This window comes from Saimiri boliviensis, chromosome 17, assembly GCF_048565385.1.
Source record: "Saimiri boliviensis isolate mSaiBol1 chromosome 17, mSaiBol1.pri, whole genome shotgun sequence".
NCBI classification, from domain to species: domain Eukaryota; kingdom Metazoa; phylum Chordata; class Mammalia; order Primates; family Cebidae; genus Saimiri; species Saimiri boliviensis.
The window spans coordinates 50,641,290-50,667,375 of NC_133465.1; the positions used below are offsets into that span (position 1 = coordinate 50,641,290).

At 53.4% G+C, this 26,086-nt stretch overlaps 2 protein-coding genes and 2 long non-coding RNA genes across 5 annotated transcripts in view; 2 read left to right on the top strand and 2 right to left on the bottom strand.

The window, feature by feature from the left end:
- The first annotated feature begins 317 nt into the window (after positions 1–317).
- LOC141581876 (uncharacterized) lies at positions 318–10,224 on the top strand. Its single transcript, XR_012514673.1, has 3 exons — positions 318–1,322; positions 2,190–2,273; positions 9,416–10,224. It is a non-coding gene; the product is annotated as an uncharacterized LOC141581876 (long non-coding RNA).
- SPATA32 (spermatogenesis associated 32) lies at positions 1,490–3,201 on the bottom strand. Its single transcript, XM_010331525.3, has 2 exons — positions 2,170–3,201; positions 1,490–1,606 (listed from the first exon to the last, which is right to left on the bottom strand). The coding sequence occupies exons 1-2, from the start codon at positions 3,042–3,044 to the stop codon at positions 1,522–1,524; spliced, it is 960 nt and encodes a 319-aa protein (XP_010329827.2). The 5' UTR covers positions 3,045–3,201; the 3' UTR covers positions 1,490–1,521.
- A 25-nt stretch (positions 10,225–10,249) lies between the features above and the next one.
- MAP3K14 (mitogen-activated protein kinase kinase kinase 14) overlaps positions 10,250–26,086 on the bottom strand; it is a 54,139-nt gene continuing 38,302 nt past the window's right edge. For both annotated transcript variants that reach the window (XM_003943660.4, XM_010331449.3), the window contains exons 7-16: positions 23,375–23,504; positions 23,020–23,151; positions 22,402–22,506; positions 19,204–19,367; positions 18,596–18,746; positions 15,716–16,069; positions 15,404–15,510; positions 14,843–14,987; positions 13,464–13,564; positions 10,250–12,933 (exon numbers count right to left, since the gene is read on the bottom strand). In XM_003943660.4, coding sequence (XP_003943709.2) covers positions 12,769–12,933; positions 13,464–13,564; positions 14,843–14,987; positions 15,404–15,510; positions 15,716–16,069; positions 18,596–18,746; positions 19,204–19,367; positions 22,402–22,506; positions 23,020–23,151; positions 23,375–23,504 — 1,554 coding nt within the window. In that variant the 3' untranslated portion in view covers positions 10,250–12,768. The remainder of the gene's footprint in view (positions 12,934–13,463; positions 13,565–14,842; positions 14,988–15,403; positions 15,511–15,715; positions 16,070–18,595; positions 18,747–19,203; positions 19,368–22,401; positions 22,507–23,019; positions 23,152–23,374; positions 23,505–26,086) is intronic.
- LOC141581877 (uncharacterized) lies at positions 16,065–18,030 on the top strand. The gene is made up of 2 exons (XR_012514674.1): positions 16,065–16,564; positions 16,665–18,030. It is a non-coding gene; the product is annotated as an uncharacterized LOC141581877 (long non-coding RNA).

The window sequence follows — 26,086 nt, forward strand, 5'->3', positions numbered from 1 at the left end:
GCTCTAAAAAATAAAATCTATTAATTAAAAACAAGCTATGGAAAGTGAGTGCTGAGGGCCCAGTGATGCTTCTGGCCCAGCCCCCACTGCCCCCAGACTCACCTCGGCAGCTCCTCCTTGTCCCTCCTTCCTGTCTCCTGCCGGCTTCTCCTGGCCCTGGCCCACCCTCAATTGCTCATCCCTTCCTAATCCCACCCTCCAGGCCCTGGGAGTTTCTCTCCTTGGCCCCTCCCAAAGCTGGGCAGGCTCTTGAAGATACACAATGCTGGGCTTTCTCTTGAAGGGAACCTGAGCCCCGGCCTTGGGGCCTTGGCCTTGGCCTTGGAGAGGCCTCCCCTCCCCCTTCCCCCAGGCTTCCCTCTCCACATCCCTGTCCCTCTGTGCACTCTGAATCCCATTCCTTCCTTTGCTGCCATCTCTCCTCTGCCAGAAGCCAGTCTACACTGCCTGTCCTCAGGCCTCCAAGGTCAACCCCTGGGTGGGAGGCATGTGTATTGGTGTGTATGGTTTTTGTTTGTTTTGCTTTTGTTTTTTTGAGATGGAGTCATGCTCTGTTGCCCAGGCTGGAGTGCAGTGGTGCAATCTCAGCTCACTGCAACCTCTGCCTCCCAGGTTCAAGAGATCCTCCTGCCTCAGGCTACCAAGTAGCTGGGACTACAGGCACATGCCACCACGCCCAGCTAATATTTGTATTTTTAGTAGAGTGGGGGTTTCACCATGTTGGCCACACTGGTCTCGAACTCCTGACCTCAAGTGATCTGCTAGCCTCTGCCTCCCAAAGTGTGGGATTACAAGAGTGAGCCACCGTGCCCAGCCTTGTGTGCACGTTTGGTACATGTGACGGTCACAGGCAGATGTGTGTGGCATGTGCTGTTTCCACCGTGTGTGAGTGCTGTATGTGTGATGTGCTGGGCAGCTGGTGGTGTCTGTGTGCACACATCTGGGTGACACAGGGCTCTGTCCTGCTTTTGAGATACTTCTAGCCCCAGCCTGTGCCCCACTGGAGGACCAGTCCTTCAGCTCATTTTCCTCCCTTTCAAGCTCCTGGACACCATCCCTTCCCCATGGCAGGCCTTCCCCACGAAGAGGGCAAGAAGAACCCCCGCAGACCCATCTGCCCAGTCCCACACCCAGGAGGCCGTCTCTGCAGAGGATCCCAACACATCCCTGGCCTCAGGCCAAGAGGAAGCCTCATTTCACAGTCAAAGAAACAGAAGCCTCAGAGGACACCGAGGCCTCCCCAAGACCAGCCACAAGTCTTTCTGCTGGCCTAGAGGTCTGACCAGGAGGGAGTGAAGAGGAACCCACCCTTCAGGTGACAGGTGACAAGATGGGTGGCTAGGAGAGGGGTGGTGGTGCCCTCTGGGGGCAGGTGGGGCTGGGGCAGCTAAAAAATGGGGTGGCATCCCTAAAAAAAACTGAGAGCAGGACACAGCAGCCAGGTGGGCTCCCTGGCCCAGGGCCTTTGCACAGAAGTCGGAGCCGATGACCAGCACTGGAAGCTTTATTGGTTCTGTCTAGTCATTTCTCTGGGATGTGTGGGGCTGACAGCTTAAAATGGATTTTCACCAATAGTGGATTCTCTTTCTCTTTTCCCGGCACTGAGCTGCAACACAAAAGACAGAGTGTCACTTGGGCTCCAGAGGGTGGGTGAGGGAGAGGGGTGAGCCCAGAGGCCCTCTGTGGCGGTCACTAGGGGTCAGGGGTCTTCTGCTGCTGCCTGCGTTCTGTGCCCATTCGCCACCAGAAAGCAAGGTGTCCCGAGAGCCCTGCACCCTCATTTTCCCCTCGAGAGATGTGTCCTGGACCCCAGGGTTGGGGCCAACAGGCACTCAGCAGGGCAGACCCCAGCCTGAGCATTTCCGACCTTGGTGAGGCCTGACCCCCAGGGTGGGAAGCTGCCTAATGCCAGCCTTCCCTTTTGAACCCGGGCCCCTGGGCTCACCCTCGTTGGTCCCCAGGCCTCCAGCCCTCGCCTTGGCTCTGTTCCTGAGTCCACCGGAACCTTGTTCCAACAGCCTTTGTGAGGTCACGGAGGTGGAGCCACACAGCCCACCTTGTCTGCTCCCAGGCCCTCATTCCACTGTCCCCACCCCTACCTGGCTGTGAGGAGCCCCCCACGTCCCACCACAGCCCCTCTGGGGGAGCTGCAGGGCTGGCCTCACTCACTCTTCCTTGACTCCCTGCAGTGGAGGGGACGTGACTGGTGGCTGGAGAAGCTGCATTTCCCCTTCGATGGTGGCTTTCCTGATCCCTGGCTTGCTGAAGTCAAGGTAAGAGTGAGGAAATTTCTTGCCTTCCTGACTCCAAGATTTCTGTGGAGCTCTGGCTTCACGTGGTTTTTCCGGCAGGGTCTCTGCGTGCTTTTCTGGCTCTCGATCCTCCGCAGTGGTCAGGACATGTTCTGTGGAAGGCTCCGGAGTCTGCTGGGGTGGAGCTTTCATCAGGTGTTCCAAAGTGGGCAGGTCCATCCTGCTGGAGGAGGCCACAGCCAGGGAAGATGCAAAGGTGACCAGCTCTGTCAGGCCAATGGGTGGCGGGAGATCTGAGGGCAGGAGGGGGCTTGGTGGCGCCTGGGAGCTTTTGGCTGGAGTAGCTGAGCGGGCGTTGGGGGTCTGGAGCTGCTCTTTGGAGCACAGGGTGTCGGTGGTGACAGCCGCCCGGCCGGGGGCTCTGGTGAGCTGGCTTGCACTGGTGCTGTTGAGCTGCGTGTGGATGGCCCGCTGCAGGCTGTGCTCTGAGGCCTGGATGAGCTTGTTTGCCCAGAAGAGGTGTTTGGAGGTCTGTGCACTGATGGAGCAGTGGTTGGCAGACACCTGTTTCTCCTCCGTGAAACTATGGTGGCTTGAATTCAGACTCTGCGGTCTGAAGGTCTGCGGCACATGCAGCCCCATGTTGGAGTGGACGGATTCTATCCTGCACAATGGCTGCAGGAATCCTTCGAAGCCAGCCTCCTTGTTCCACTTGGCTTCTGTGTCCAGCTCAGCTTCAGGCTTGAAGTCTGGGTACACCTCTGACTCCAGTAAAGCCGGCATTGGTTCCATCTCTAGGTCTGGGTCTGGGTCTGGGGCCAGGTCCACTTTGGGTTCGGGCTTCTGCTCTAGCGCATCTGCTTCTGGCTGAAATGTTTCACCTCAAAGCTGAGGAGGTGGGAGCTGGAGGTCCTGCCCCTGAGGCCCTCCCTGGCTCCGAGTCCCTGCCCCTCCCCTGCCCTGGTCTCCCCACATCACCCCCTTGCCTACCTCCTTTCAGGAACCTGCCTGGTGAAGGGGTGTGTGTGTGTGTGTGTGTGCGTGCGCGTGCGTGTGTGTGTGTGTGTGCCCTCACCAGCCTGGTACTAGGGTCCCAATTGTCAAGGGTAGGGGCTGGTGGGAACTTAAGGAAGAGCCCTGCCCCTTGCCTACCACCTCCCCGTAGGAGGACACCCCCATTTTTACCTCCTGTTCTTCTTGTATCTGGTGTTGACTTAAGTCATCTCTAGGACAGAAGGAGACAGAGTGGGTGATGGGTATCTGTCGGGTGGATGGCGGCTTCAGCGGGAAGGGGGGTCTCTGGGCCCTCAAAGCCCTCTGCCATGTAACAGAGGCTAGCACGATGCCCCTGCCCCCAACCACCCTGCCACCAGCTCATCCACTCCCCTGGAGTCCCACTCTGCTGCCACCAGGAAGTCTGGAGTTGTTTTCCGAAACTTTAGTGAGTTGAGGAAGCTCCTTGCCAACTCATGCCCTGCCCCTAAAGAGGAATCCAGTTGGTTGGAGGTAAGGCCCAGGAACCTTCATTTTTATCAAGCATTGCAGGCAGGCTAGGGCAACTCATTTTGAGGACTAGCGCCAGAACACTAGTCCCCAGCAGGGGAGCCCCAGAGCCATGTCCTTCCACCCACCTGCCACTCTTTCCTCAGTGCCTGCCGGCCCCGCCTGGGCAGCTCTGTCTTCAGCAAGCCCGGCAGCTCTCAGGGGTTAGTCCCATCCTGTCCCTTGGTGTGCCCCACCACCCCTCAGCCTTCCTCTCATGCCAGGGGCTAAGGGCAGAAACAGAGGGGGAGGGTAGATACCCTACACCCTCCCCAGCCTTTTGGCCTGGATGCTGCCCCTGGGGAGGTTTTGGAAATGACAGAAGGGAGGGAGATCCTGGGCCGGGGGATTGGTGGTGTTGAGGGTAAGGCTGGAGGTCCTGGAGGGCTCAGGGGAGGCCCTGCGATGATGAGGGATGGTTCTTACCGCATCTCTGCAATCTCCACTGATCCTTTGCTGCAGCATGGAAATCCATGGGTACCTGGCAGGGGGAAGGAGGTGAGCGCAGGGAGCTGCAGGGTAGGGGACAGTCCGGGAGGGATTCCGGAGCCGCCACCTCCTCTCGCCCTCCCTTTCTCTCTTCCTGGCTGCCATTCCTTCACTGTCCTTGCTCCTTTGCCTATCCTTCAGTCCTGCTTCCTCCACTCTCCACTCTTTGCCTTGCCTCCTCGGAGGCTCCGTGTTCCATCTCCATCCCCCAAAACCGTGACTTCTGACAGTACCCCAACCATGGCCAGGCGCTTCTGTAGCTTGGGCACTTTACCTGCTTCATCTCATTGATTCAACACAAACAATTAGGACAGGTCCATTTGCCCAAGGCCCCCTCGCTGATCATAGCTGCAGTGATGACTTGAATGCACGTTTGATTCAAGAAACTCTTAACTCTCCAGGCCTCTCCACCCCCACTACTCCCAGGAGCCTGGAAATGCATGGAGTCCCCATCATGTCCCATGAGAACCTTCCCCGTCTCCCCATTCCTGCTCTGCTGCTGGCCTCTGCTCTCTCTGGGTTATCCATCCCTGACTCCAGGCCAAGGCCTGCACCCCAGGTATGTGATCTGAGGTGATGCTGGCACCTATCTGATGATTTAAGAACTCTGATCACCCTCTGCAAGGGAGACTGACTCCTTGGGAACATTCCCCAATCCCACACCCCTCCCTGGAGGCTTGTATCTTTTATAGCAGAAGCTGTTTCTTCACCCTGAGGGGGTGGGAAGCACCAGGCTGTCCTGCTCTCTGCTCCCTAGGGCCATGCATAGGGGTTGATGGTGGGGCCAGTCATCATGATTCTGCCATCATGCAAGGTGGGTCCCCCGTCAGCCTGGGGTGTGGCAGGAAATGACAGCCCTGGCTCTAGCTGGGAAGAATCGCTGCCAGGATTATACTGGAAGGAAAAGAATGTGCTGTGGTCTCTTCCTAGAGGTGTAGAGGCTGGGGCGAGGGGTCCTTGCATGGCTGGTCTTGGGATAGGGACCATCTGCTTCAGCCTGATCTTGGGGGATGTATCAGCAGAGTGGTGGGGCTTTGGGGCACCACCATGGATGGGCCCCCAGTGGCCAGCTCAGTGGTCTCTTCAGAACTCTGCACCTACCTCGTTAATCATCATGCTTCCCTGGCTTCCTCATGCGTCTCTCTTCTCCCTCTCCAACTCCCCCTTCCCTAGGTCCTGCTGTTTCCCAGGCTTCTGACCTCAGGGCCTTTGCTTGCTTTACAAAATTTCCCTGGCAGTTTAATCAACACTCACAGCCTCAACCCCTCCATAAACGGCAACTGGGTATGGGCAGGAGAAGAAATTACTGTGGCGTGAACCTCTAATAGCACTGGGGCTGGGAGAAAAAGTCAGACGTTGACTCAACTTGGGACCTCTGTACCTGTCTTGGAAAGGTTTTATAAGGGATTGAAGTGACATTCTGCAGTATATGAAATAATTTCTTTCTTTCTTTCTTTTTTTTTTTTTTTGAGACAGGGTATCACTCTGTCATCCAGACTGGAGTGCTATGGCGTGATCTCAGCTCACTGCAACCTCTGCCTCCCAGGTTCAAGTGATTCTCCTGCCTCAGCCTCCCAAGTAGCTGGGATTACAAGTGTGTGCCACCATGCCCAGCCCACTTTTTGTATTTTTAGTAGAGATGGGGTTTGACCATGTTGGCCAGGCTGGTCTCGAACTCCTGACCTCAAATGATTTGCCTACCTTCGCCTCCCAAAGTGCTGGAGTTACAGGCATGAGCCACTGTGCCTGGCTGAAACAATTTTAATTTCCAGTGGTTTGTTGCTAGTACACAGAAATACAGCCATCTTGTATCCTGCAACCATACTAAAATCTTATTTGTGCTGGGCACGGTGGCTCAAACCTGTAATCCCAGCACTTTGGGAGGCCGAGGCAGGTGGATCACGAGGTCAGGAAATCGAGACCATCCTGGTCAACATGGTGAAACCCCGTCTCTACTAAAAAAAAATACAAAAAATTAGCTGGGCATGGTCGCGTGTGCCTGTAATTTCAGCTATTCAGGAGGCTGAGGCAGGAGAATTGCCTGAACCCAGGAGGCGGAGGTTGCGGTGAGCCGAGATCGCGCCGTTGCCCTCCAGCCTGGGTCACAAGAGCGAAACTCCGTCTCAAAAAAAAAAAAAATCTTATTTGTTCTCATAGCTTTTTTTTTTTTTTTTAAGATTTTATCAGATTTTCTACATAGATAATAATGTGTGTAAATCAAGGCACTTTTACTTCTTCCTTCCCAGTCTGGTTCCTCTTATTTCCTTTTCTTGCTTAATTGCACTGAGGACGATCTTCATACCATGTTGAGTAGGAGTGTGTGTGTACATTCTCAATTCATTCTGAGGTTAGGGGAAAGTGTTTAGCGTTTCACCATTAAGTATCATGCTAGCTGTAGGTTTCTTCATAGATGCCCTTCATCAGCTTGGGCATCTTCATTAAGTTTCCTCTCCTAGTTTGCTTAGTTTTTTTCTTTTTTTTTGAGATTAAGTCTCGCCCTGTCACCCAGGCTGGAGTGCAATGTTGTGATCTTGGCTCATTGCAACCTCTGCCTCCCAGGTTCAAATGATTCTCCTGCCTCAGCTTCCTGAGTAGCTGGGATTACAGGTGCCCACCACCATGCCCAGCTAATTTTTTGTTGTTGTTATATTTTTAGTAGAGATGGAGTTTCACCATGTTGGCCAGGCTGGTCTCGAACTCCTGACCTCGTGATCCACCCACCTCAGCCTCCCAAAGTGCTGGGATTACAGGTGTGAGCCACCGTACCTGGCCTGCTTAGTTTTAATTACAAATGGATGCTGGATTTTTCCTAATGCCTTTTCTGCATTTATTGAGATAATCATATGGTTTTTCTTTTATATGTGTTAACATAACATATGTTATAATACATTAACATATGAGTAATGCTATATTATTTGGGTGATAATTCTTTTATATTTTTATATTGTTTCTGGTAAAATATATATATATTTTTTTGAGACACGGTCTCACTCTGTTGCCCAGGCTTGAATTCAGTGGTTGACTACAGCACCCTCCACCTCCCTGTCTCAAGTGATCCTCCCACCTTACCTCCGGAGTAGCTGGGACTACAGGTGCACACCATCACACCCAGCTAATTTTTTTTTTTTTTTTTTTTTTGAGACGGAGTTTCGCTCTTGTTACCCAGGCTGGAGTGCAATGGCACGATCTCGGCTCACCTCAACCTCCGCCTCCTGGGTTCAGGCAATTCTTCTGTCTCAGCCTCCTGAGTAGCTGGGATTACAGACATGCACAACCATGCCCAGCTAATTTTTTGTATTTTTTTTAGTGGAGGGTTTCACCTTGTTGACCAGGATGGTCTTATCTCTTGACCTCATGATCCACCCACCTCGGCCTCCCAAAGTGCTGGGATTACAGGTTTGAGCCACCGCGCCCGGCCAATTTTTGTATTTTTTGTAGAGATGGGTCTTATTAATATTACCCAGGCTGGTCTCGAACTCCTGGGCTCAATCTATCCACAGTGTGAACCACTGTGCCCAGCTATAAATTGATTTTTTTAAAAGTTAAATCAGCCTTGCATTACTGGCTCATTTGGTCATGATGAGATTTAGCAACATTTTATATGTTGTTGAATCTGACTGCCTTTTTTCAGAATTTTCACATGCATATTCATGAAGGATATTGGTGTATAATTTTCTTTTCTTGTAATGTGTTTGCTAGGTTTTGATAGGGAGGATGGCTTGAGCCTGGGAGGCAGAGGTTGCAGTGAGCTGAGATGGTGCCACTGCACTCCAGCCTGGGCGACAGAGTGAGACCCTGTCTCAAAAAAAAAAAAGGAGGGGTTTGCTGTGTTGCCCAGTCTGGTCTCAAACTCTTGAGCTCAAGTGATTTTCCCACCTTGGCCTCCCAAAGTGTTGGGATTACAGGTGTGAGCCACTGTGCCAGGTCTAATTTCTTACCTCAAGTTCACACCTTGTATGTCCAGACTCTTAAGTGTGGCCACTACGGTTCTGCCTGTCTGACCCCTGTCTTCCTTTCTAGTCTTTCATCTCTCTATCTCCTACTCTCCTTGCCTCATTCATCATCCTTTCACCCAAGTGAGAAACCTGGGTCATTCCTGACTCCTCCTCACTCCGCAGAGCCTGCCATTCCTACCCCTGATGCCCTCCTCATCTCCCAGTACCAGAGCCAACACAAACCTGTGATTTCCTACCCTTTGGCACTCGGTGCTGAGTGCTTTGCCATTCAGTCTTCATACCTACCCTATGCCCAGGTGGCCCCGACTCTCCTCTCACAGATGAGGAAATGCGTATGAGGTCACACAGCTATTAACAGCAGCACACGACCTGAAGGCAGGTCTGGCTGGCTCCGCGCTCCTGGATGCTGCTCACTGCACTGTCTTAAATCTCTTTAGCCCTCCAGCAGGACCACTGCTACCATGTCCCCTTCAATCTGGAGTTTTCAATGGCCTCAGAGTGAGCCTGCTACATCACACTTGCCTCTAGTCACCGCCCCCCACCCCGACTCCATGTGGCCTCTTGGTCTGATCTCTACCTTCGTTTTTCATCTCTTGGCATCCAGCTTTCTGTCCCTCACCCTAAGCCGAAGCTACCCCAGAGTACGGCAGCCCTTCTGCACCCAGTGCCTTTGCAAATGCTATTTCTCATACCTGGAAAGCCTTCTTCTGGCAAAGTCCTACTCAGGCCTGAAAGCCCAATTCAAATCATCAGCGTAATCCTCTCCATGATAAACCTGGAAGTCCAACCTATGTTTTTTTTTTTTTTTTTTTTTTTTGAGACGGAGTTTCGCTCTTGTTACCCAGGCTGGAGTGCAATGGCACGATCTCGGCTCACCGCAACCTCCGCCTCCTGGGTTCAGGCAATTCTCCTGCCTCAGCCTCCTGAGTAGCTGGGATTACAGGCACGTGCCACCATGCCCAGCTAATTTTTTGTATCTTTAGTAGAGACGGGGTTTCACCACGTTGACCAGGATGGTCTCGATCTCTTGACCTCGTGATCCACCCGCCTCAGCCTCCCAAAGTGCTGGGATTACAGGCTTGAGCCACCGCGCCTGGCTCCAACCTATGTTTTATGTTACAGGCGTCAGCCACCACACCTGACCTCTGGTTAATTTTTTTTTTTTTTTTTAAACAGGATCTTGCTGTGTGGCTCAGGCTGGAGTGCAGTGGCACCATCTTAGCACACTAACTTCTGGGATTCAGTGAGCCTTCCAGTTCAGCCTGCCAAGTAGCTGGGACTACAGGCTCATGCCACCACACATGGCTAATTTTAAACATTGCCTGTAGAGGACAATGTCTTGCTATGTTGCCTAGGCTGGTCTTGAACTCTTGGCATCATGTGATCCTCCCACCTCTGCCTCCCAAAATGTTGGGATTACAGGCGTTGAGCCATCATGCCCGCCTAATTTTTGACCATTTTGAATGCTGGCCCATGCCCTTCTGGGAGAGAGGACCCCCAGAAGAAAGCCACCATCTGAGTCCCCTATGGTAAGGGGAGACCCAGGGCGCTGGGGGCTCATTGGTTCAGAGAAGAGTACAAGGCACCAAGGAAGCGCTCAGTGAAAATCTGTTGAAGACTGCCGCTCCTGCCTGCAGCGCCTCAAGCAAGAAGGGACAACTAGACGTGATTTTTTGCATCTGCAGTTCAGGATAATTCATGAGTTGTTTCCTGTGCACAAGACCACCGCTCCTTCTGTGGTCTCACAACCCCTTCAAGAACCGCTAACTCTGCAACGCCTAACCCAAGGCGTACATGCGTGTCCGTGCGCAGGAGTTGAGGCTGGGAGCCGTAGTCAGGGACACCGGGTGGGCTTTGGCGGGGGTCAGCCTGGCTTTCAGGGGCCGGGGTTTGGGAGCAGGGGAATGGCCCCGGTGGATTCCTGACCGCCCCACTCAGCGCCCCGCCCCCCTCACTTTCGCTTTCCCCCTCCCGCCCCCGCCCCCACCCCCGCCCCTGCCCCTGCCCCCGGGCACCCGCCCGCTCCCACCTGTCACCCCCATGCTGACCGAGGCTCTGTTCAGGAGGCGGGGAGCGGGCTGGTGGATGCTACCTCTCCGCCTCCAGTGTGCTCTTTGGCCGGGGCAGTGGGGGGTGCCGGAAATACTAGGGGCGCCGGTGCCTGTGATGTCGCCTGTTCTGTGACGTCCCTGCCGCGACCCCGGCAGGCAAGGAACTGCATTTAGGTTCCAGGCGGGCGGGCGGGGACCGCCCGAGTGAGGCGTCCTCCGAAGGCGAAGGCTTGAGGGCCGAAGCCAGAACCCCTCTCCGAAGACCTCGACGGGGCTCGCGCTTCGGGATTGCCAGCAGAACAGGGCCCGGAACAAGAGGCGGGCGGCGGGTAAGCCTGGCTCAGCTGGACTGGACTTGCACCTGCTCTGCACGCCTGGACGCAAGGCTGCTGCCCCTTCTGGGGTCCCAGGGCCCTTCTACGAACTGACTCAACCAACCCAAGCTGCGCGCACACACACTTGTGCACATAGGGAGTGTGGAGCCAGAATGGACAAGGCACTCCGTGTGCTCCAGCTCCGTGAGCAAGGAACTCCGTCCCACACTCATCCCTGGTGCCATGCAGGGCACAGGAGGCAGCGGAAAGGGGTAAGAGTCCAGGCCTCAGGGGCAGGAGGGGAGGTTGGGAGGCCTGTGGTGTGCATCCGGCATGTATGGCTGGTCAGGGTCCGGAACCCATCCCCGTTTCCCTTCTGGTGGTACAGGTGCCTGACCTGGGCAGTGGTACCGAGTGGGCAGGCTTTGGTGTCCTCCTCCTCCACCGCTAGGCCTGGCAGTGACTGACCAGGGGCTTCTCTGATGCCACTGGTCAAGGCATCTTGCCCAACTGGTCTGAATGGATAGCCCAGAGGTGGGACGGGAAGCACTGGGAGGAGCGCTGGGAAAGCAGCCCCACTCAGAGGCCCACACAGTCCTTGTCCAACACAAGGGGAAGACTTGGAAAGATTTCACCAAGAAGGCAAAGAGGCAGTTGATAAGGTCATGAGGTTCAGCACCAGCAGGCAAGAGTGAGGACTCCCATGGGCTGGAAACATCTGTTATCACCCCAAACTTTATTGCTCACAAAGAGTTCTCTACACCCACACTCTGCAGTACCAAGGCTGCAGTTCTTCATGTGCTGGGGCCGGGCTCTCTCCCCGGGAGCAGTCTGGCTGGATGTGGCTGCCTTGGCAAGACGTGGGGATGAGCCTCCCAAGGAGTCTCAGTGTCCCTGCCCCAGGGGGTTGAGGCAAGCAGACACCCCCTAACGATTCACAGCTGATTTAATGCTACGTGAGTCCTGAGCAGCTGCCCTGGAGAAGAGGCTAAGCTGGGGCAATGGGGAAGGGGTGCTATGCTTAGACAAATCTGGAGGAGGTTTGAGGGGTCACATGCATGTGGACAACTCAAGACTGTATCCCTTCACCCCACCTCCTGGCCTGCGGTGCTGTGGCAGAGCCACTGCCTCTCCTGCCAGAGGGCAGCCATGAAAGTGCTTTGAGGTCATCAGAGTGCAAAGTGCCATTGGCAGTACCCTCCGGCCAGGGGCAGGGCAGGGTGAATGCCAGTGTGATGCTGAGCTGTGCTCTGGGGGACCGGCACTCTGGAGACTGACCGGAGTGTCTGGTCTGCTTTCTTCAGCACTGATCATGTCCATCTGCAGACCGCTCCCATCAGGCGCATCCTATCACCTTTTTTTACCTTTACAGATGAGGGAACGCAGCGCCAGCGAGTCAGGGCAGTACCAGGCCTGCAGGGGCTCTGCTGCTGCTCTGGGGCGGTCTGGTAGCCAGCAGCACAGGGGCACGTGTTCGGGACTGAGAACCGTGTCACTAACACAGCTGCTTTGGCCCTTGGCTGAACCAGAGGTCAACTCAGAACCTGTGTTGCCACAACCTGGAACTGCGATGTATTCTACCAGGGAGCCTTCCCAGGGTCACGCATTCCTCTACACCCAAAAGGGGTGAGCTGGCCAGGTGAGGCCAGGCAAGGGGGTCAAGAGGGCCCCTTAACGTACAGGTGGGCATACCTTCTGCCCTGGTTCTGCACTGAACCTCAGTGTGAACCCTTACACACTCAACACCCTCACGCCAGCCTGGAGGGTGAGGGGCTGAGGGGCTCGCCCACCCCTTCTGACCCAGGCTGGAAGCTGCCCTCCTGCCTGCCAGCAAATGGTCACTGATCCAAGCGGGTCAGGCCAACTCGACTAGGGCAGGGCAGAGAAGATCCTGTTTGTTCCCCAAGGGAACTCCTGCCAGCCTCCTTTGTCTCCTCACGTGGCAGACAGAGTGTCTTCCCAGCAGGGTGGGGCAGGACTCAGGTGGGAAATCCTGGGAGGCATTCTGCTCACCCCCACCTTGCTGCTGCCAGCTTTTGGTCCCACTGCTGAGCCAGGGGTTGGCAGATCCCTGGGAGTGGCTGAGCCTGTGATTCAGGGCAGCATCGTGCACCGAGCAGGAAGGCTGCTTCCGGCAGCGTGGAGCTGGCGGCGGAGGGCAGGGCTAGGGCCTGTTCTCCAGCTGGCCATGCTTGACCCTCCAGCTCCAGGCAAAGCTGCCGTCGGGGGCCAGCGTGCACTGCAGGTCGATGCCCGAGTCTGGCACCTCCATGTCGTAGCGAACAGGCTGCCCGTCTTTGGTCACCAAGCTGAAGGCTGCGGCTGGGATCTAAAGGTGGAGCAAACCAGTGGGCTGAGAGCATGGCATGGGCTCAGAAGCCACATAGAAAGGTAAAGACATCCCCCTCCAGCCAGACTGGGGGTCCTAAGAGCACTGTGTGTCTGTCATTCCAGAGGCTCAGAGAATCCCACTTGGCCCAAAGTGGGTCCAGAGGACATCTCCACCTGCCACTCTTGCTTTGAGGCCCGGGGGCAGGCGTCCCCAAACTTTTTACACAGGGGGCCAGTTCACTGTCCCTCAGACCGTTGGAGGGCCGCCACATACTGTGCTTCTCTCACTGACCACCAATGAAAGAGGTGCCCCTTCCTGAAGTGCAGCGGGGGGCCGGATAAATGGCCTCAGGGGGCTGCATGTGGCCCGTGGGCCGTAGTTTGGGGACGCCTGCCCTGGGGGATGTCTGAGGCCAAGTCCAACATTCCCTAGAGTGCCATTCTACTTTGAAAGCCTTTCTCCTGGAGTGTGGGGACAGGTGCACTGGCTTCTGGGTCTCTGCCCGTCAGAGTGTACCTGCCCCTTACCTGGCTGCTGATGCCAGTGGCGATGTCTCCCACCTTGACTCGGTGGAACTCCCGGATGTGCAGGTGTTCACCATTGAGAGACTGTATTTGGATTTTCACACCTAGAAGGCAGGCAAGGTGACAGTCAGGAGAGCAGCTGCTGGCTCCCCAAGGACCAGGGTCCTGGCAGGGGCTAGGGAACCTTTTGTTAAGTCTTTCTGCCCTATGTAAGGGGGGAGCAGGTCTGGCTATGACAAAGCAGCAGAGATGAAATTTAGGCTGGTCTAAGCACAGCTGTATTTTTTTGTTTTGTTTTGTTTTGTTTGAGACGGAGTCTCATTCTGTCGTCCCAGCTGGAGTACAGTGGCACGATCTCGGCTCACTGCAACCTCCGACTCCCAGCTTCAAGTGATTCTCCTGCCTTAGCTTCCCGAGTAGCTGGGATTATAGGCATGTGCCACCACACCCAGCTAATTTTTGTATTTTTAGTAGAGATGGGGTTTCACCATGTTGGCCAGGCTGGTCTCTAACTCCTGACCTCAGGTGATCCACCTGCCTCGGCCTCCCAAAGTGCTAGAATTACAGGCATGAGCCACCACGCCCAGCCACACAGCTGCATTTTATAAGGAAAAAAAAAAAAATTCAGGCCAGGACAGCCCTAAAGTTATACACCTGCTAGTTCCTCCTGGCTGTCAACACTGGATATTTGGCCTCAGCATTGCAAAGAGCTGGGATTGGCTCCTATGGGGAAGTTGTATTTCAATTTGGATGCAAAGCAGAAAGGAACTGAACACAAAGATTCTTAGATTATGAGCAGCTTAGATTGCTTCCCGAGTTGAAGTGGCCTTTGGCCAGCCATGGGGGCCTGATGCCATGAGTCACACTGCCCTGAAGAGGGCCAGAGAACTCCGAGCTGATGAAGGCCTTGTCTAGCAAAGTCACAACATAACGTATGCAATTAAGCGTGAAAATGAAGGAATTATGTTGTCTTTCTCATCTGACCTCAAATCCCACAGAGGGATTCCTTTTGCTGAGTTTTTGATGAAAATGCTCATGGGTCCCATTCCTTTTCCCTTTAGAAGTGATTAATTGCTCATTTTCCTGACTCCAGGTCGAGAGAGACTGCTCTCCTCCCCAAGCTAGTGGGGCCTGCTGGGACTCCATCAGTAACCAATGTGGGGATAACAGTCCCTCACTGCCCGATCAGGAAGGGCTCGTGGGTGATTAGGACCTTTGCTCAAAACCCAACTTACTGGCCAGGAACCTCAAGTTCTGGGACCAGGGGACTTCCTCTCCCCAACTGTGCCAGGGGAGGGGAGACACAATCCCTCAATGGCTGTCTAGCCCCAGGCAGATCAGCTGCCACGGGGGCTGCTGAGCAGGTGAGAGTTGGACTGTACCATTGAAATAGCTTGGGGTGTCGGTGGACCGCCCCCGGGCCAGCACCATGTTCCAGCTGGAGCTTCGAGCCTCCGCCTGGCTGCTCCAGGAGTGTACGCCTGAGCTCAGGGTGTCCCGCGAGCTCTGAGAGGCCTTTGATGGGTTCTGAAACAACAAGAGTGGGCACGGACTTACGCCCTTGGGCTCCAGGATCCATCTCCAGTTGGGTCTCATTTGGGGAAAAGGGGCCCTGGGCTCTCCAGGGGTGAGGAGCTGCTCATGCCCTCGGCTGCCACCATGGGGGACCAAGGCTTGCTTCCCCATTATCTCTGGTAGCAAAACACATTCACTAATCCTAGGAGGGTAATTTCCATGGTTTCTCTCACTTGAGAAACCACGACCACCTGCCCCACCCTAGTGAGGACCCCTACCAGAAGGAAGCGGTGACCCCCAACACCCTCCCTTTACCCACTACTTGCACAGAGTCCATTCACTAGCTGGACACAAAGCTACTTGCTCTGTGCCAGGGCCAGGGGAACCATACCCCTGGAGCCATGGATCTCGGGCTGCAACCCGCTCACCTTCTCGCTGTCATCTGACAGGGAGAAGCTGTCGATGCTGAGGCATGAGAGAATTTGTTCCTGCTCCTCCAGAGAAAATGGCTGGGACAGGCTGTTCAGGAATAATTCTGTAGGGAAAAGTGGAAGATGGCTGTCAAAGACTGGGAGGAGGCTGGCTGTGTTTTCAGGGGTTCTTCCTGCACAGTCTGTAGAAGCTGAGCTGCTGGGGAAGGGGCTGGAAGGAAGTCCACACCGCGGGTAAAGAGGAGCCACGCTGGCCTCTGGGGGCAGCCCAGGGCCAGTGCTCAGGGCTGCAACCACGGCTGCCCATACCTATTTCCAGCTGCTGCAGCTCCTGCTCCGGGAAGGTTGCTTTCCGCTCCGGTGAGCTGGGGTTTCTGGCAGGGGCCAGGTCCAGGGAGGACAGAGGTAAGGGTTCCCACATCCCAGACTCCTCTTTGCTCAAAGTGAAGGGAGGAGACTTGTTTGGCTCTGGGGGCTCTGGTGGGAGAGGAGGCTGGAGCTCAGGGGCTCTGCCTGTTGTCTCCTCGGCTGGCTGGGGCCGTGGGGCCCCTGGCGAAAGCTCCCTTGGCTGTGCATGGAGGGTCTGGTGATAATTGGCTTGATTTGGCGGTGGATGTCTTGGTTCTTTGTATTCTCCCCTCCAAGGGCTCTTCAGACCTCCCACTAGAAAACAGAGAAGACACTGGTGAGGGGAAGCATGCTGTGCACAGGGGCAGGCCAGGCGGGAGTGGCCTCTCCTGAGTGTGCAGCAGGCTGGAGGTGAAGAGAGGGAAAACTCTGCCCTGGGCCACCATGGGAGGTGACTTCGGAGGGCAGCGTGGTGGTCTCCACAGGAGGCTTCCTGAATAAGATGGTCCCAATGTAACAGGGATAGGATTGTATTTCTGTCTTTGATTCCATTTTCCTTTTAGGTATCAGTAGCAAATTCAAAAACTACAGAATCAGTGCCAGATGACTTCGTTAACAAGAAAGAGAAGATTAAAGACAGCCCTGGGGCCTCCTGGAACAGGTCTCTCTTTCCCCAGGCACTGTTTGTCCTGGTGTGGAGAGAGTTCAGCCCTGGGACCACCTGCATCATTATCACTACCAGCTGTCTTTGGGGAGGTGCAAGATCTCTCTGATTTTATTTTGTTATCATTCCTATGTACCATCCCTGAGGTATCATTCTATTATGTTTGATGTGTCATTTTTGATTGGGTTATATCCTTGCAAAATGTGTGTTGTTTTATTTATCCATTTTTATTTTTTTATTTTTTAGACACGAGGTCTCACCATGTTGCCCAGGCTGGACTCCAACTCCTGGGCTCAAGCGATCCTTCTACCCCAGCCTCCTGAGTGGCTGGGACTACAGACATGTGCCACCATGCCTGGCTACTGATCTATTTTTAGTTTACTGAACAGGCATTATGTTCTGGGTCCCATTCTGTGTCGGGTTCTTTTCACTCAGCACCATGGCTTTAGGAGCCGTCCATGCTGCTGTGTGAACACCCGCTGCTTGAACTGCGTGGCGCTCCATGCAGCTTCCTCCACCTTGTGTCTCCATCCTCCCAGTGAGGGACCCGTCACACCCTACTCCCCTCCCACAAAGGAAGCTGTATGCACATCCTCAGGCGTGTCCCCTTAAGGATCTGCTGGCATTCCTTTGCCAGTGCACCCAGGGTAGAGGTCCTTGGTCTGGTGCCCTCCAGAGTGGGTAGCCTTGTCCACATGCCCATCAGCAGGATCTGGGGGGTCCCAACAGCCCCATATCCCACCAACTTTTTGCTTTTTTCCAGTCGAATAGCTCTCGAGTGTTACCTGGCCTTATTTATTTATTTTTTGAGTCAGGGTCTCACTCTGTTGCCCAGGCTGCAGTGGAGTGGGGCAATCACAGCTCACTGTAGCCTCGACCTCCCAGGCTCAAGCAGTCCTCCCACTTCCTGCATAGCTGGGACTACAGGCATGCACCACTATGTCTGGCTAGTTTTTTTTTCCTTTTCTTTTTTTGCAGAGAAAGGGTCTTGCTGTGTTGCCCAGGCTGATCTTGAACTCCTGGCCTCAAGTGATCTTTCTGCCTCAGCCTCCCAAAGTGCTGGGATTACAGGTGTGAGCCAATGCATCCCGCCTGGCTTTATTTTGTATTCTTGGATTCCTCGTGAGTTTGAGTCCCCTTTACACATCATAACCCTTGTGATACTAGTAAACATATATTTTGTCTTTAACCCCATTTCTGGCATATAACTCCTAAAAGTTAAAGTGATCTCTTTTTATGTGCTAATGGACTGTCTGGGGGCTGGCAGCTCGTAGGTAGCTTCAGGATGGGGGCTGGTCATCAGAGAGACAGGGGCAGGATTAGAGGGCTGGGACTTTCATCCTACCATCCCACATACTGGAGGGAAGGGCACTGACGGTTAAGCTGTTCACCAATGGCCAGTGATTTATTCAATCATGCCTACGTAATGAAGCCTCCACAAAAACCCAAAAGCCCCAAGAGGACAGGGTTCAGAAGCTTCTGGTAGCTGGGCACGTGGAGGCTCCTGGGAGGTAGCGAGCCCTGGAGTTCCACACGCCTTACCCTCTGCATCTCTTCATTTGTACCTGTTGTAATATCCTTTCTAATAAACTGGTAAATGTAAGGAAGGGTTTCCCTGAGTTCCGTGAGCCCGTCCGCAAATTAATCGATCCCAAGGAGGGAGTCATAGTGTCTCTGATTTACAGCCAGTTGGTCAGAAGCACAGGTAAACACGTGGGGCCTGCGACTGGCATGGGAAGCAGGGGCTGTCTTGGGGACTGAGCTCTCCTGTGGGATCTGACGCTATCTCCAGGTAGACAATGTTGGAACAGAACTGAATTAGAGGACACTCAGCTGGTGTCTGCTGCGGAACTGATGGCTGGCTTGGTGGGTGGAAATCTCCACACATGTGGTCACAGGAGTCTTCTGGGTTGATTGTAGTTGAGTGGGAGAACAGAAAAAGCACTTCGGGTTTGTGTGTGTTTTCTCTCCCCATCTCCTGAGTGCTGCTTCTGTGTCAAGGCGTGGTGCTGCCAAAATCTCCCAACAACCCTGAGGTTGCTGTACCCCCATACTCCAGAGGGGAAACTAAGGCTCTGAGGGCTGCCTGGCTCTGGACCTGTACTCATCTGCCTCCTCTTTCCACCATGGCTCTCCGCCCCCCACCCCCGGGTCAGCCAGTGCGGGGCTCTCCTTACCTTGCTGTAGTGCCCGGCTGACCTTCCCTCCCAGCTCTGCCGCAGATGCGCGGTGGATGGGCTCTTTCCTCAGTCCCTCTTGGAGGGCCTGGGCTGTGAGAGGGGCGCAGGAGGGTGGGATCTCCCTCACAGGCGGGGGCTCGCTGGCAATCTGGCGGGTAGAAGACAACAGGTGCCTTCCCTCATTTCTGGGTACCCGGCTGTTATTGCTCTGCACAACCCCTGCTGGCCCCTGCTCCTGCTGTGCTGGGGTCTAGCTCAAGGAATGGAGGGGTCTGGGCTGCAGTGAGGACAGTTTTCCTAGGAAAGGGAAAAACGGAGCCAGTAGAAACAGGCCAGGGCCAGGCAGCAAGATGCCCACAGGAGGGGAGTCCAGGGTATGGACAGACGAGAGCTCTCACCTGCGATAAACTCAGTGAGCTCCCGCAGCTGGATCTCCCCTTGCCACCGCCAGATTTGGGTGGCAAGTATTTGAATTAGGATCCCACACAGATGACCAGGCCGCCCCCTGCTCCATCTGCCCCCGCACAGCAGCCCCTCAAGCCTGCAGCCTGGGCCCCAGGGCCCTGCAGCACCCCTTGTTGGCCATGCCAGGTGCCGGCACCCACCTTGAGGCAGAGCGGCCCCCGGAAGAACTGGGTCCAGGGATGGCAGCCATTGAGCATGTGCAGCATCATGCAGCAACTGCTCCAGACGTCCACCTTGGCGCCGCAGCGCCTGCCCAGCACCACCTCTGGCGCCATGTGGGTCTCTGTGCCAGGAATGTAGTCCCCTGAGAAGGCGGATGAGACAAAAAGTCACCTGAAATGCTGAAGGGCAGAAGCCTAGGGAGTGGCCACCTCCATTAATCCTTGGGGTATCTTGAATTTGTCACTGTTAAAGTACTTTTTATTTTATTATTTTTTTCATTATTTGAGACAGAGTCGTGCTCTGTTGCCCAGGCTGGAGTGCAGTGGCGTGATGTTGGCTCATTGCAACCTCTGGTTCTCGTGTTCAAGTGATTCTTCTGCCTCAGTCTCCTGTATAGCTGGGACTACAGGGGCAAGCTACCACGCCCAGCTAATTTTTGTATTTTTAGTAGAGGCGGGGTTTCACTATGTTGGCCAGGCTGGTCTTGAACTCCTGACCCGCCCACCTCGGCCTCCCAAAGTGCTGGGATTATAGCCAGTATCGCGCCACTGCACTCCAGCCTGGTGACGGAGTGAGAGTCCATCTCAAAAAAAAAAAAAAAAAAAAAAAGGACTTTAAATATAGAAATAAAGTCTCCAAGTCAAACTTGTAGCGAGGAGCTGAGGGCGGACTCTGCTGGGAACTTGTACAAAGCAACAGAGCATCTGTGATGTGGACTCTGCCCTTTGGACCAAACCCTTAAAGTGCTTTTTGAAAGTGGGGCAGGTAGGCCAGGCATGGTGGCTCACGCCTGTAATCCTAGCACTTTGGGAGGCTCAGGCAGGTGGATCACGAAGTCGTGAGTTCAAGACCAGCCTGGCCAAGACGGTGAAACCCATCTCTACTAAAAATACCAAAATTGGCCAGGCATGGTGGCACGTGCCTGTAATCCCAGCTACTTGGGAGGCTGAGGTAGAGAACTGCTTGAACCCAGGAGGCAGAGGTTGTAGTCCAGCCTGGGCAACAGAGTGAGACTGCATCTCAAAAAAAAAGAAAAATGGGGTAGGAGCTGGACATTACAAATTAGGTTGTAGGAGGCTAATTACTGGTATGATGTTCCTGAAATGCTAGTAGGGAAATTTAAAAATAGTGATAGAAAACTTATATGTGTAAAAGGCTGAAAGGATAGATGGCAGATGCGAACAAGGTTTTTCCTGGTGATTTGTATTTATAATTTTTGCTTAGCCCTACTTTCTTCAAAAGATACTAGAAAAGGCTGGACGTGGTGGCTCATGCCTGTAATCCCAGCACTTTGGAAGGCAGAGGTGGGTGGATCACAAAGTCAGGAGTTTCAGACCAGCCTGATCAACACAGTGAAACCCCATCTCTACTAAAAATATAAAAATTAGCTGGATGTGGTGGTGTGCGCCTGTAATCACAGTTACTTGGGAGGCTGAGGCAGGAGAATCACTTGAACCTGGGAGACAGAGGTTACAGTGAGTCAGGATCACACCACGTACTCCAGCCTGGGCAATAGAGCAAGACTCTGTCTCCAACAAAAAACAAACAAAAAAAGATACTAGAAAAAAGGGTCAGGGAGTGGCTCATGCCTCTAATTCCAGCACTTTGGGAGACCAAGGTGAGAGGATTGCTTGAATCCAGGAATTTGAGACCAGCCCGGGCAACATACATAAATAAAAAAAAATAGAAAAAAAAATTTTTTTTGTAATAAGAAAAAGCCCACTAAAGTTATTTTAAAAGGGCTTAAAATAACATGGGTGGAGGTCAAGTGTCCATATTAATTTACATCTTCAGAATTCCCAACACAGTCCTTTAACAACACACAATCATATACTTCCAAAAGATTCTTTTTCCATTGGCCAGAATGAAATCATTTTTCTTAATGCTATAAATGAAAAAAGCAGGGCACAAAATCGTGTTATGATGGCCCTAACTAGGCACAGGGAAAACAAACGCCTGGAAGGAGTTATCTAAAATATTTGTGATTCAGCCGGGCGTGGAGGCTCACGCCTGTAATCCCAGCACCTTCGGAGGCTGAGGTGGGCAGACTGCCTGAGGTCTGGAGTTCAAGACCAGTCTGGCCAACATGGCAAAACCCTACCTCTACTAAAAATACAAAAATTAGCCAGGCATGGGGGCGTGCGCCTGTAATCTTAGCTACTTGGGAGGCTGAGGCAGGAGAATTGCTTGAACTTGGGAGGTGGAGGTTACAGTGAGCTGAGATTGTGCCACTGCATTCCAGACTGGGTGAGAGAGTGAGACTCCATCTCAAAAAAAAAAAAAAAAAAAAAAAAAAAAAATTGGTGATTCTCTTTCTGGGTAAGAGGAATAGTGAGAATTCTGTTCTCTCTCTTTTTTTTTTTTTTTGAGACAGTCTCGCTCTGTTGCCAGGTGCCAGGCTGGAGTGCAGTGGCACGATCTCGGCTCACTGCAACCTCCGCCTCCTGGGTTCAAGCAGTTCTTCTGCCTCAGTCTCCCAAGTAGCTGGGACTACAGGCACACACCACCATGCCCAGCTAATTTTTGTATTTTAGTAGAGACAGGGTTTCACTATGCTGGCCAGGCTGGTCTCGATCTCTTGACCTCATGATCTGCCCGCCTTGGCCTCCCAAAGTGCTGGGATTACAGGTGTGAGCCACTGTGCCTAGCCCGTCTCTTTTGTATGCTTAACCCTGTACTATACAGTGGGCACGGATTATTTTAATAATCAGAGAAGTTAAAGAGATATTTCACTGGCTTTAGAGCCCAGTGGTTAGCCTGGGGAAATCCCTTGCTCACAGGTAAAGCCCCTTGGTTAGCCTGCCCACTGTGCTTCCAGCCAACTGTGCTCAGAGGTGCAGGAGAGCTGGGGTCACTGGCTGGCAGGGCACTCACCTGAAAATGCCAGACAAGAGGTGTGGAGCCACAGGGGCTCTAAGGCAGAGGCCTGGGATCTAGGGAGAGTCACTCAGCCTTTCCCTTCCCTTCCCTGTGTACAGGAGCATCAGCAATGAGCACCTGACATTCATTATTGCATTTACTCATAACAAGAAAACCCGATAATAACTCAGGCTGGTTGTGGGGTTGAAACACACAGGTGGACCTAAGTGTTCACATCTCAATTCCCATTGTGGAAAGCATGGAAGGCATTTGGGGAATGAATGCACTGGGGGCAGGGCAGTTGGTGGGGGCCTTACCTGTGAGCAAGGACTTCCCCAGGCCATCGGGTTGAAGACGCACAGCATGGCCAAAGTCACAGAGGGCCGCATGGCTCCCATCGCTGGACAGGAGCACGTTGTCAGCTGCCAGGCCGCCACAGGGAGGAAGAGGAACAGGTGAGTCATGCCGGGTCCCAGCCCACTCAGGCTCGGTTTGGCCTGCCCTCCAGTGACATAATTTTCTGGCTGACCCCACATGGCAGCTGCTGCTTCTGACTTAGTTTCATTAGCCGTGGAGGAAGGGAGGGCGTCAATTCAGGCTAGAGGCAGGCGGGATCTCTGAGGGCGAGGGGACAGGGGCAGGGTTTACTCTGGGGAACGCGGCCACTCTGCTCGCCTGCCCCAACCGCATACCAGGGGTCACCAATGGGTGGGAGCTTGACCTTACATTCTCCGTGGCCACCATTTCCAGAAACTCCAGTGCTAGGTTATGGGCTTGGAGAGCATCGTTCCCCTCCCTACAGGCACAGCCCTGTCAGCCTGACTCAGGCCCACCACTGGAGATGACCAGGCCAGCCCAGAACTGGGAGGAGATCAGGCAGGATGGTGTGAGGGAAGAGCCTGCCGGGGAGCAGGGCTTTGGGGCTTGAGCCTTACCTTTGACGTCCCCATGCAGAATCCTCCGTGAGTGGAGGTATTCCAGCCCCTCCAGGGCCTGGCCCAGGTAGTAGAGGGCCCGGTCCTCCGGGAGACGGCCCTGTTCCTTGACCAGTTGGCCCAGAGAGCCACCTAGGAGACCAAGGGTCAGGCTTTACATGAGGCTGGCCCTGGCCTCCAGGCCAGCCAAGGGTAAGAGCACAGGGCAGGCGGTGGACAGTAGGCCTTTCCTGCAGATGCCGCAGGGTCGAGAGGTTCACCATGGATGGATCAGTGACCAAGGGCAACTTGGGCAAGACTCAGGGGGGAACCCTTGGCCCTGAATCTGAAGAAAGAGTGGGATTTGGCCCCTTACCTTCCAGCAGCTCCATGAAGATGTTGACCCAAGGTCCTTCCCTCACAGCTCCATACAAAGGGACAATTCTGGGCGAGGTCAATCCTGCACATGCCATCAGCTCCTCTGCCCGAAATGCTTCCAGCCGAACCTGCAAGGGCCCAGAGGTAGCTGTGAGACAGGGTGAGGGTACCAGAGAGCAGTCCCTGGATCCTGTCAGGACGCTGGTGCTCCATACATAGAGGCGACTGATGTTTCCAGTGGCAATGCAGGGGCCTAGGGGGCCTGCTGGACCCTCAGAGGCTGAATTGTGTATCCCATGCTCTTAGTATCAGGAGCAACTTCTTGTACTTAATTAAAGTTCTGCAGTGCTGTGTGCAAAAACAGCCATACTACATTCCTCATCCAGGCTGCTGGCACGCTGCCCGCCCTCATATCTGCCAAACGCGGCACATTTTTTTTTCCAGCTAAATGTCTCAGCAATTTCTAGGATGTGGGACCTTTTGCTTATCAGCATCCATGTCTACTCTCAGAAGCTGGGTTTCTGACTTATCGGTCAAGAACCAAGATTTGGATGGACTCCATCAGGTGCCCTTTTTTCTTTCTTTTCTTTTTGAGAGTCTTGCTTTGTTGCCCAAGCTGGAGTGCAGTGGCATGATCTTGGCTCACTGCAACCTCTACCTCCCAGATTCAAGCGATTCTCCTGCTTCAGCCTCCTGAGTAGTTGGGACTACAGGCACACACCACCATGCCCAGCTAGTTTTCATTTTTAGTAGAGATGGGGTTTTACCATACTGGCCAGGCTGGTCTCAAACTCCCGAACTTGTGATCCACCTGCGCTGGCCTCCCAAAGTCCTAGGATTACAGGTGTGAGCCATCATGCCTGGCCTCCTTGACACTTTTCTTAACTCTTAAAGTTATTTGTTTCCCAGAGGACTAAAACGTGCACGTAGACAGGGCAGTGTTTATTCTGTTTGCAGTTGTCTCCCGGCATCTGGGGACATAAGGAGGCTCTGTGGAGGGGTTTGGCCAAGGCCACTCCCACTGCCGACTGGTACGCCCAGGATCCTCCACTCCTTTCTGGAGGGACCAGCCACTTGATGGGAGGAAATAGGCCTTGGATATAAACATCTTGGGCTTAGATCCTGGCTCAGCCTTTTAAAACAAGACAGCTCACTTCCCATCCATGTGTTTCCACATCCAAACAGCAAGGACGGTGGTATCTGCTCCTGGGTAAAGCAAGGATTTGTAAGGATGGTAACCAACACTACGCCTGGCAACCAGTGGGCACTAAGGAAATGCTAGCTCCTCAGTTCCTCCAGCTCACATCAGAGAGGCTGATTCTTAGAGTGACACTCAGATTTTATTTTTTTTTTTGAGACGGACTTGACGGACTCTCACTCTGTTGCCCAGGCTGGAGTGCAGCGGCACAACCTCAGGTCATTACAACCTCCGCCTCCTGGGTTTAAGCAATTCTCCTGCCTCAGCCTCCTGAGTGTCTGGGATTACAGGCAACCGCAACCACACATGGCTAATTTTTTGTGTTTTTAGTAGAGATTGGGTTTCACCATGTTAGTCAGGCTGGTCTCAAACTCCTGACCTTAAGTGATCTGCCAGCCTCGGCCTCCCAAAGTGCTGGGATTGTAGGCGTGAGCCACCACACCTGGCTGCCTCTTTGACTTCTTTTTTTCCTTTTTTTTTTTTTTTTTAATTGCATTTTAGGTTTTGGGGTATATGTGAAGAACATGCAGGATTGTTGCATAGGTACACACGTGGCAGTGTGATTTGCTGCCTTCTTCCCCATCACCTATATCTGGCATTTCTCCCCATGCTCTCTCTCCCCAACGCCCCACCCCCGGCTGCCCCTCCCCTATTTCCCCCCAACAGACCCCAGTGTGTAGTGCTCCCCTCCCTAGAGACTTGTCCTCCTTCCCAGTTGTTAATGGTTCTCATGCAAGCCTTGAGTGGCATCGCCAGGGGGCGCTGGCAGTAACAGAACCAGCTTGGAAGAGATCTCCACAGACTTGCTGACTTGGCAAACAGCTCTGATGCTGTGGGGTTTTTGGACTTTTGCCTCTCAGTGGAAAATGTCACCCTTCTGGTTACCTAATATCTGGTTTGGTTAATCACCTCCCATGAACTTTGACTCTGTGTTTCCAGCTCTGTTTAAAAAGCCTCTGAACCTGAGTTGGAACTAATTCAACCACAGGACTTGTTAGCAAATGTCTTCAGCCTAACGACTCCCAAACTGAGCTGAGGCAGCCCGGGACACTGCAGAGAACTCAGAAGGGTGCCAAATGGATATGTGACACTGAGAAACAAGTCACTGCAACATCTGCAGGACACTGCATAAATTACTCGCTCGAAATAGTTCAGCTTCAAAGTTCGATCACGCAACATTCCCTTTGATAATGTATCTCTATGAAGCCAGGTTTTTGGAGGTCACTGTGATTAAAAGTACTTCAAGGAGAAAATGTGTAATAGGGAATGAAGGTGGTGGTGTCCTATCTGATTTCAAGGGTTGAAATGCACAACAAGGCATACATCTCATTGATAATCTGGCTGTTTGCAAAGGGAAGGACTCTTTTTGTTTCAACTTATGTGTTGCTTCTCAAATGGCTACTAAGTTGTCAGGATAAAGACTTATTATTTGACCTCATTGCTTCATAAACAGAACTGTTGGGTATTTGTTTTGGCCTGGGTTGCCCTGAAACAATGACTGAGATATTAACA